Source organism: Cyrtonyx montezumae, unplaced genomic scaffold (genome assembly GCF_038088225.1).
Source record: "Cyrtonyx montezumae isolate F1298 unplaced genomic scaffold, pur_monq_1.0 scaffold_8, whole genome shotgun sequence".
NCBI classification, from domain to species: Eukaryota; Metazoa; Chordata; class Aves; order Galliformes; family Odontophoridae; genus Cyrtonyx; species Cyrtonyx montezumae.
Window position 1 is genome coordinate 26834062 of NW_027072089.1, and position 11209 is coordinate 26845270.

General features: G+C 40.3%; 1 protein-coding gene across 1 annotated transcript in view; it reads left to right on the top strand.

The window, feature by feature from the left end:
- TPD52 (tumor protein D52) overlaps nt 1–10443 on the top strand; it is a 100415-nt gene extending 89972 nt beyond the window's left edge. Inside the window, exon 7 of the mRNA XM_065752851.1 lies at nt 10145–10443. Within this exon, the coding sequence (XP_065608923.1) occupies nt 10145–10298 (154 nt within the window). The 3' untranslated portion in view covers nt 10299–10443. The remainder of the gene's footprint in view (nt 1–10144) is intronic.
- The last annotated feature ends 766 nt before the right edge of the window (nt 10444–11209 follow it).

The following is an 11209-nucleotide window of genomic DNA, read 5'->3' on the forward strand; positions in this document are numbered from 1 at the left end:
TCAGATTGTTTTTAGGATGTCTGTTCAAGGTCTTCCATATAATACTTCTATGAAAATGCCTTAAAATAAGAAACTAATAGCATTAAAAGTTTGCCTTAGTTTTGATATGGGAAAGGAAATTGCCATTTCAAATTATGGTTTGTATTTTTTGATACAGCCTGTCAGAGAACCCTATTCTTTGGGAGTTGCTGAAATATGCTGAGATTTGTCATGACTTTGTTCTGGGTGGCAGTTCTAAATACACACAATAAATACATTTTGGTTTGAAACATAGACTTATGCAGCTCCAGTTGAAGGATCACACGCATGAGGTGGATGGAGAAAATTACGTTTGTTTCCACTCCAAAACAGTTCAAATTCCTTGAGGAAGCTGCTTCTCAAGATAGGTTAGAGACAAGACTTCTTTCTTTTTACCCACATATTTTTAAATATCTATCTTTGGTTTCTTCACTGTTGAAAAGGATGAAATGATAGATCTTTTCTTTGGAACTTCAATTGTTCCACAGCTATTAAAAAACAGCGACAAAAAAAACAAAAACAAAAAAACAACCCAAAAGCAACAAACTCAGAGCCTCTTTAGTGACTTGTTTTCTCAGTTTGTGTTTGTATGAGAGTTATGATTATCATTGTTTCTTGTTGACCAGAAGACACCAAAAAGTGCATAAATCAAAGTATTGCAGAGTCATAGAGTCATGGAATGGTGTGGGTTAAAGGGACACTTGAAGACCATCCAGTTCCAGCCTCTCTGTTGTGGACAGGATTGCTCACCACTGGATCAGGCTGCCCAGGGCCCCATCCACCCTGGCCTTGAATGCTTCCAGAGATGGGACATCCTCAACCTCAGGACAGCCTGTTCCTGTGCCTCACCACCCTCTCAGTAAAGAATATCTTCCAAATATCTAATGTAAATCTCCCATCTTTTAGTTTAAAACCATTCTTCTTTGTCGTATCACTATCAGAATGTCTCCATCTTGTTTATAGTACCCTTTTAAAAGGCTGCAATGAAGTCTTCCCAGAGTCAGGATGAACAAGCCCAGCCCCTTCAGCCTTTCTTTTGGCCTTCTCTAAACTTGCTCACAGCACCTTTGTGTCTTGCTTGTATTGGGAGCCCCAGGTCTGAATGTGTTGTCCCAGGTAGGGGCTCATGAAGGCAGAGAGGGACAGTTACCTGCTTCGCCTTCCAGGCCACTCCTCTTTTGCACATCCTGCAAAAGATCCATGCAGCCCAGGATACAGCTGGCCTTCTGGGCTGCAAGAGTGTACTGCTGGCTTATGTTCAACTTTTCATCCATCAGGACCCCCAAGTCCTTATCTGCAGGTCTGCTCTCAATGAATTCTTCTCCCAGTCTGTTCTTGCATCTGGGATTGCCTCGACAAAGGTGCAGCACCTTGCACTGGCCTGATTGAACCTCATGAGGTTCATGTAGGCCCACTTTTCAAGCCTGTCCATGTCCATCTGGATGGATTCCCTTCATTTTGTTGTATCGACTGCACCACCCTGCTTGGTGTTATCAGCAAATTTGCTGAGCGTGCACTCGATCCCACTTTGGTGTCATTGGTAAAGATGCTGAAGAGCACTGGTCCCGACATGGACCCCTGGGGGACAGTGCTCATGACCAGCCTCCACCTGGACATAGAGCCATTGACCACAACCCCCTAGCTTATCCATGGAATAGCCCACCCTTCAAATCCATACCTTTCCAATTTTGAGATAAGGAAGTCCTATGGGACCGTGTCAAATGCTCTGCTCCATTTCTTTGTCCCTAGGGATAGCTTCCTAGGGGATCTTTTCCAGTAATTCCTTAAACAGCTGCAAGTTCGCTTTTCTGAAGTACGCACTCCTGACTGCTTTTTACTAAGTCATATTCTTTGAAATAACGTAAATCAAGTAGATAGGGAAGATATTTTTTATTCCCCTTAGTATTGTTCAGCACCCTTCTGTTTCAAGAAGCTGGACCAAGTGACACAGTTTCTTTCCTGGAAGTTTCTCCTTGTGTGCTTCCAGCTTGCAGCTTGCAATTTTCCCTCCATGTCTCTTTTGATATTTCTTTCGACATACCCAGCTGTCCACTTCTTTGTTGCCTCCAAAACTAACTTCCCTATGTACCATCTAAGTTCCTTTTGATATTTACATTCAGTGATGTGGTCTGTGTTTACTTAACCTCAGGCATCATAGTTTTACGATGATCTTTGTTATTTTTCAAGTCTTAATTATGTCTGATCATACCTTATTTCCTGCTGTTTTTCCTCCTTTTGGTGTTTCTGAAAGCTGCCCTAGCAGCCTGTGCTCTCTCTTGCCATCATACCAGTCAGGCAGTGGCTCCTGTTTGCATCTGCAGCACTCTTCGCAGATGTTTTTATGTTTTCCTGTCCTGTTTCATATGCTTTGTGAAATGCATGCATATATTTTTGAATCTGAAACATACCTTTTGCAAAACGCTCCCTCTCCAGCGAATATCTCTAATAGTAGTTATTTTTAGCAGAAAGAGAAACCATCAGTATTGGGTTTTCTCGAAGACAGCTGCAAGCCATTCTGCATTTTTTAAAGTGATTTTACCCCATGCTTCACACTCTTCCTTGCCAGTTCTTGAAAACTGAACTGACAGTGTCAAAGCATTCGTATTTATAAGGTGCCACTCCCCAGTAAGATTTTCATGTTGTCTCTGAATAGGCTTTTATTAACTGTGAAAGCCATTTGAATGAATAATGCAAGTGTTAGCATGCAAAGAAATGTTCCTGACGGAATCTGAAAATGTCCCTTTTACAGGAGCATCATGACCTCTTTTTCATCAGAAAGTCTATTCTGTATTTGTATTGTTTATTCATAATATAAGTAGCTGAGATTGTTCTTGAGATTTGGATTTAAGGGACACTAACAAGTAATCGAAACTTTGAAAAGTGTTACTTAATATGTTTAAATGTGAGTTGTATTCTCTCATATTTAAATGCAGGTATGCATTCAAGAATTGCACGCTCTGTGATGCTTGAAAATAATTTGTGTGCACTGAAAATGGTGAGGCTTACAGTCTGCTGTTAGAGCAGTACTTTCTCCCTGCACGATCCCATTTTCCTACTGTCAGTTTTTTTCAGGTTTTTACCATGACGTTAATACTGTCAGGTGTTCATAGCTAAAATCTTCTATTCCTTCTTTGCTGAGTGTCTTGTGTATGTCTGTGCACAGAACAACTGTTGTGTTAAGTGTGACTTGCCTTTTGCCATAGACAAACAGTAAAAGTGACTGAGTGAGCCAGAGGGCAGTTGTAGTGGATAGTGCTATTACATACATCCCAACAGGCAAAAAGAGAGCTGGGCAAAGACATGGTAGAATAGGAGGGTTCAGGAAGGGACTGGTACTTTTCAGCAGTGCTGTGGTGAAGAGCAGTCCTCAGCATGTGGCCACAGTTGCTTGATTAAGGAGAACCAATTCTGTCTGTCCCCATTCTTCTCCCTTTTCTCTCAGGCACAGCAGTGCTTACTAGCCTAGTATTCTCCAAAGACATCACTGTAAGTTTCCAAAAGTTGTATTCCTCAGCCTGCATCTCCTCCAAACACCACTCTCAGCTCCCAGTATTTCTCTGAGCATTTTCCCTTCATAGAGGCCCCAAAACCATTAGTACACAACCTTCCCCCTTCTTTAGCCCCTTTCCCATCTCTACAGTTGGATTCTCATGCTACTGGAGATTCATTCAGTGGTATCTCTTTCAGCTGTTCAGTGACTCCACTTTCTATCTGTGCAGATATGCCAGTGCTCTGCCACCAGTAAGCCATTCTAGCTTCCTCACCTGTCTTCTGCATCGAGCCTCTCCCAAGAGAAAGTAGATCTGTTTCATAGCTACAATGGACTTAAAAGACAAAAAAAAAAAACAACAAAAGGATGTGGGAAGTACTTACTATCAGCTCAGATGGGAGCAGGGTTGGAAGATATGTCTGCAAAAACCTGCTGACTGTACAAGAATTATCCTGGCTTGAAGATATTTTTCATGTGCATCAGCTTCTCCAAGCTTTACAAACCTTGAGGGTTAAGCACCGAGGTTGAGCAACTTTTTAAATGCAGTGCCATAGCTAGTGTCATTACACAGAAAGTAAGGGGGAAAAACAGCCTGATTGTTCAAAAAATAATGTCTGGTTCATCAAAACCTACTGTTTTTAATCCCTTACGAGGGATCTGTCAGGATTGCTGGTGCAGTGAGACTGGAATTGACCAAGTGAGAAAACTGAGGAGCTGTGAAAAAAAAAAAGAAGGCAAAGTAAGAGAGGACCATAGAAAATGTCTCATAGTGCTTCTCAGGATAGAAGAGACATTGAAACACTTGGTCAGAGGTGCTGAGGAGACAGGGATCAGATGAGGAGCTGTAAACAGGCAAACTGTGAAGTGTGGGGAAAGAGAAAGATCAAGGCTGTATGTATGAAGAGGAACAGAGCAATCAGAATTGTGGAAACTGGTTACAATTTTGGACTTGGAACATGAAGAGTATTTGCCTAGGACAAGGTCCCAGCATGGGGAAGGAACAGAAACTGTGACAGGGATGAGTTGCAGTAAGATGGACAGAAGTGTGTCTGCTAGGGCATGCTTCACATCAGTTTTTTTTGAAGGCAATCCAGGGATTCCTTTGATTTCACTTTTGGAAAGCTAGAGTGTGTCGGGAAATGTTAAAAACAAACAGAAATCCAATTCTGTAAATTATGCCCTCAGTACAGGAGTGTAAAACCAGGTTTAATAGAATCACAGAACTGTAGGGGTTGGAAGGGACCTCCAGAGATCATCGAGTCCAACCCCCTGCCACAGCAGCTCCCTAGCCCAGGTAAAATAATAGCTGTTTTCCTGTTCCCTGCAGGCAGGCAGGCTTACGGGGGGTGGTGTGGAAGAATGGATGGTGGGCGAGAGTGGTTGTAGTGCACCCTAGATATTTCATTTAGCTTTGGATTTCACCACCTATCGTTCCAAAAGTAAAGCAGTGGAAATTGAAAAACAGCAGTAAAATAGAAGGAGTGTATGCTGAAATTCTCCGTTTGTCTTTGCAAATTGCAGCCCTGTGTTTTTATGACATGGAATAGAGGATATCTGTGGGAGAGTTTTTGAACTGAGAAATACTTGGGCTGACCCTGTGAGACTCAGCCATTTCTGTAACTGTATTCTTTTTGAAGCACCTGTCTCCAAAATAAAAGGTTTGTCGCTTTGAACTTTAAAATAATAACTTGAGTGGTATTAATGGAAAAAGGACTGCTTGCTAATTTGAGATCACACGCAGTATTAAATGCTGGATAGTTTTAACAAAACGCTTTAATGTTTGCACTTCTAATTTAGTGTTTGAATAAAATTTGTGATGCTGTTTAGTAATGAGGATGCTTCCTCAACACGTCCAATTGCATACCCGCAAAGCTACTCTCCCATTTTCCTGGTTGCAAACAGTATAATTATGATCAAAAAATATTTTTTAGTTACAGTCTCCTTATTTTCATATGCTCATTGCTTTCTAAGTTAACTCCTTCACTGTTGCCTGAAATTACTTTTATATGAAAAAAATAACATTTCCCTCCTCAGTCTTCTTGAAAGTTAGTGAGAGCTGAAAGATGCCATGCCATACCCTCCCCCTTCAGTCTCACTGTGTACAGATGCATCTTTTTATTTCTTGTCATTGTAGTTTATAAATATGTTTTAAGGGGACATATTAAAATGACTGACTTTGTAGAAATTACAAGCTGAAAGTCTTGACTGAAGAGTTTTGGGGTTTGGAGGATGTCTCCTTTAATTTGTTAAGATTTTAAGAGACATAAAGCTTCAGTGGAAAGGGGAAAGGATTAGGGTAAGGACCAGGTGGCAGTAAATGTATTTACTCACAAGGAAGCTTCCATGTTGCTTGTGTTTGAAAGCACACGCTGTGCTACTTCTGTATTATCAGAGAAAACCAACACAACTTTTAATGGAATAAGGGGACATGAATGTTAATTTTTTAATTTGCTTTAAGTTTCTTTAAGGATTTTAAGCACTGCTATCAAAGCTTCACTGTGAGTTTTCTCAGTGCTCCTACATACTTCAGTACATTGGTGATGTATGGTTGCATTGACTTACTGTTCAAAGAAGATTTTTCTCCTTGCTTCTCAAATTTCTTCTCCATGACGGTCTAAAGAAAAAGCACTGAAATAATTATTTGAGTTACCTCCAACTTAAGTCATACTCCGTAAATGGACACTTGAGGAGAGGTGTGCCTTTATTCCCAGCATTTTGCCCACTCCAGAGCAGATGGAGAGAAGCCTGTGAGTACTTGTTCAGACTACAGAAAGCTTTTTGGGACGCTTTGATCCACGGCTTAATTTGAGGTGAAAGTTTCTGGTGAGTGCTTCAAATGTGTGTCCACATCACTACCTGTGCCAGTGTGGGTCAGGATCGTGGCTTAGTACCGGTCATGGTGGGTTCCCATCTCAGGCTGGGTGCTGGCTGGAGTACATCAGCCACAGCTGGCATTCTCAAAGAGTTAAAGATGATAGCTCTTACGAGGAAAGGATTATTAGGGGAAAAGAGTAAACTGGCTTTAAGCTCTCAGTGTCTGTTTATATTTTTGAGTATGTCTGTGCAAGAAAATTGGGCTATTGTTTTTAGAAAAAAGCTGCTCCTAGGTGGTTAGGATGTTGATAAAGTATAATTGATGGCAAGGGGATTCAGAGAACAGCTGTGCTCCGGGTTAGTGCCATTTAGGAGACAGCAGAGAAAAGAAATGCTTTCTCACGAGGATGTGTGTTGTGTTTAGAAATGTTGTAGGATATAAGGGTCTGAATGAAATACCTATCCCTTACACTTTATTTCCATGAATTCAATTCTGTCCTTCTCCTCTGATGACTGTTATATAAAATAGTTATATAGAAGTAGGGAAAGATTTGACTCTACTTGCAAAAGAATTTTTTCTGCATATTACTATACCTCGCATATATAAATATGCAAACAAACTTTATTTCTTTGCTTCAAAGTGTATTTAATACTTTCACCTGCCACTAAGCAGTAGGGGAAAAACGTATGCATCTTGACAAACTCCTCACGTGGGGCTGGGTGATGGTTAATGGCTCCTGACGATGGTCATGAGATAGGATGGTCCTGAATACCAGCTTTGTTACTCAAAAATAAAGCAGATCCTTTTGCAAAATGGAGTAGACAGCTTCTTTCCTTTTACATTTGTGTTCCATGCCTACTAGGACACTGTTTCTGAAAATAACGAAACGCCTGCTTTGTTTCTGGGTCCTGCTTTAAATGTAGTCTAGTTTTATCTGTTTTAAAGATAAATACCTTCGTGGGTAGGATATGAGTACTATGCACAGAGCAACCCATCATTCCATCTTGTCCAAAATGCAGTGGATGGACCACCACTGCAAGTTGGATTGCTCTTTCTACTTCTACAACTTCTTGTTTATTCTAAAGTGCTTTAGCTCTAGGGGACATCTGTCATAAAACTAAATGTTTACATTCACACAAATTGGCAGTTGTGTCAGCTTCTTAAAGTGGTGTTCTTCAGGATCTCTGTAATCAGATGTGCTGTGTCTGGAAAACCTTTAACAGATGAGTTTAGCTTGATTAAAGTTATCTGGATTGTAGTGTTTTTTTTAATTTTATTTTTTTATTTTACAAAAATAGAGTTGCTTGGATTTTCCTTACAAATATATGCAAAAGTCATGCCTGAAAACTGGAGGAGGGTCCTGTATGAACTGTGCAACAAAGTTTTCATAACGCCCAAATGGGGGTGTCCTGCTTAATATTAATAATGTTTTATTTAATCTGTTTATGAATTCTGAGAAGTACCGTTTCTGCACAGCTATCCCTCATTGGCTTTCCTGATTCTGAATAGCACTTTTAAAGTTTTGGTAACACTGAATTAATTCCATCTGTTCTGTGAAGCACTCCTATAGTGGAGCAAACAGACCGAAAGGAGCTGTTGCATGGTGAAAGTATTATCTTGTATTCCAGTTACAGATATGCAACTCAGTATCTTCCTTGCTTTGCACTGCCAAATATAGTGAGGGTGTGTGACTAGGGAGCTGCTTTGTCAGGGATTTGGACTCATTGGTCTCTAGAGGTCCCTTCCAACCCCTACAATTCTGTGATTCTGTGATGTCTAATTCCATTTTAAGCCATCATTCAGTTCAGTATTCTGTAGAAAAGTGTTGGACTTTGCACAGTTTTCACAACTGCATCTACTTTACACTTAGTGAGCTGCTTTTCCTGTAGAAGGGAGAAAGCAAGAGGCACAGAGATTACTGGTCTCTAACATTTGTCACAAGCCCACTACTTCTAGTATTAAGTTTCAGTAGGTTGGAAACACATCCTTCATCTTCTGAAAACGGCACAGAATGCTGTAGTTTGTGACTCTGAATGTAGTGTCACTCAAGCTTTAGTAGTTTCATGTAGCATCTGCTTTTCAGTGAATCAGATTGCACGGCTCTACTCTGGATACAGTTTCTTTCATTTCTAGACTGTTTGCCTTCTCTCATGCCCCATCCACTACTCACATTCATCAATAAAGGCAGAAGAGTGTGGTAAAGATAGTATTAGGTATCAGGGTACCTTTATGGTTGGATGCTGAGGCACCCCAGCTAGCCAGCAGCTGTTGAAGAAGGTAAAGTTTGGATTAATACTAGAGAATTTTCTGTAGATTTCTCCCATTTTCCCAAACAGTAAGAATCACTAGCCAGCAGGTGTCTTCATTTGAATCTCTTCAGACAGTGGCTGTGGGCAGTAGTGAGGATCTTTCCTCTTCCTTCAGTACATCTTGACTTACTTGGGGAACATTCTCTTTTAAATGAGCAGAGCAAATCTTGGCAGATACTTTCCATCCTTATGGTCTTATGCACCATCTTTTCATTTTGTTTTGCCTTTGTATTATTATTCTTAAATGTCACATGTTAGCTTTCATGGGTTATCATCGTCACTTGTAAAACTGTTCTCTTTTGAAATGCAAATAGAAAAAGGGATAGAATTGTTCATTGCCAGCCACCAAGCCCTCATAAAATGTTCTCTTAACTTTGGTAGCAGTGCCATACTCCCCACCACAGCAGTTTTTACTCATACTTCAGGCTTCAGTTTTATGGCAGTGCGGAGCTCTGCTTCTGTGACAGTGACAGGGCCCAAGGGAACAGCACGGAGCTTTCAGGTGGGGGTTAAGGACAGGTTCTGCACCAGAGGGCGGTGGGCACGGCCCCGAGCTTCTGGAGCTCATGGAGCATTTGGTCACTACTCTCAGACACAAGGTTTGAATTCTGGGAGGTGCTGTGTTGAGCCAGCAGTTGGACTCTGTGATCTTTGTGGGTCCCTTCCAGCTTGGGATATTCTGTATGACTTAAAAGCCAAAAGAAAGGAGGAAAAAGCAACAGAGGAAATAAAACACAATGCTGTAGGCAGGGCGGTAGTTGTGGTGTTTCTTTCATGTAGCAGAAAACTTACAGATGCTACTCAGCTTTAGAAGAGAAACTGTGACAAGAAATTTCCTTGCCTGAGGTCCGGAGTTAGAAGTCTTATCTGTAGTTATCTGGCATTATGCTTCTTTGATAACAGCAGTGTTACCAGTGACCTAATCATGACTTGTCCTCCCCTTTAATGATGTGTTGCCCTGCGGATAATCATGTACATGATAAGAAATAGCACAGTAAAATATCCTGATAGAAGACACAACTTCCTCTGTAATAACTGCTCTTCAGTGGGATTTGGTAGTGTGTTCTCTTCATAAGGAAGAGAGGCTCTGCAGCTTAGCCAAGTAAGTCCCAGCAGATCTGTGCATAGAGTTATTAATGTATATCAATGTAATTTTTCAGTCACTGAGTATGTAAAGCTTTTCCAACTAGTATTTGTTTTCAACTTTTGGTAAAACAATTTCAATGGCAAGTAAGGCTTGAAGAAGACTGTATGCACAGAAGTAAAAGAGATAAAACTAAGCACTGAAGTTTTTGGAAAACTCAGCATTTAGTTTATCTTTACACCAGAAGTTCACTCTTTCAATGCTGATGCATTATGGTTCAGGCTTAAGTTCCACTACAACGTGTTGTTTGCTGTGGGGCTGCTACTTCAGTCTGTGGACAGGAGAGCAGCAGCAAGGACATGCAAGACCATTGTAGACCATTGCTTAACAGAACTTTCTTTTTTCCTTCTCTCCCCTTTTCTATTCAGCAAGTATCAGAGAGGATCCAAAGTACGCCTGAGACTGCTGGACCTTGAACTCACATCTCGGTTCCTGGGTGCAACGACTGATACAACTTTATTGGAAGCTGATGCGGTGCTTTTAGGGCTCGTGGAAAGCAAGCAAGCAAAGCAAAAGGAGTAAATTTCATGTAAAAATGAAAATACTTTGTGCTTTAGAGCAGATTATACAAATGAAGTGTTCCCATGGGAGAGAAGCAAAAAGTTTCTTTCTGGTTGCTTATATAAACAGTGAGATCAATAAAAGACAATAAGCACATTGTACCCGATTCTTGCTCATCTTTTATTCACTCATCTTTCTGGCTATTTGCCTTTGTAATCAAATGTGGAAGATTACCTAAACTTATTCAGGTAATATTCGTTGAATGTTAGTCTTCTCATGCCAAACGGATGTGGTGCTTCAAGCAGAACAGCATTAAGGGTTCCTCATTTCCAAGGTACAGTGCAGTGCAGGATATTTACTACAGATATTAGTCTGTGTTATATTACATCATTATTTTATCTCCATTTGCATTAAGTAATAGAGGTTATTAATTGCTTTAATTTGTTCTCTCATTTCCAGTGCATGTTAGTAAATTTTCTCTGGTTGTTTATGTAAATTAAAAGAAAAAAAAAAGGCCAAACAACATGTTTCAATGTAGTAGGCTGAATGTAGGCCTCAAATTTCTGTAAGTATAGTTAAGATAAATATACCGAGCATTTGAATGCGCAAACAAAGAATCATACTCTGTTTTTGATACCAAAGACCATTTTTGATTTCTGGTATATTCAGGTCTGAAATCTACACAGAATCTGTATAGATGCTAGTAGATGTGTTGAGGGCATGTCAGTTTTACAATCTTACCACTGAATGACAGAAAACCTGTTTCACCTTAAACTGTTTTGTTTTGTTTTCCCAAAAATGCTGGGATAAATTTAGAGCTGTTAAGGTGATATGCCTTGTTTGATTGCAACAGCACTTTGGTGACAATGGCTTTCTAGTGATATCTACCAATTTAGCAAAAAACACTGTTTTAAAATCCACAAACAGCTCAT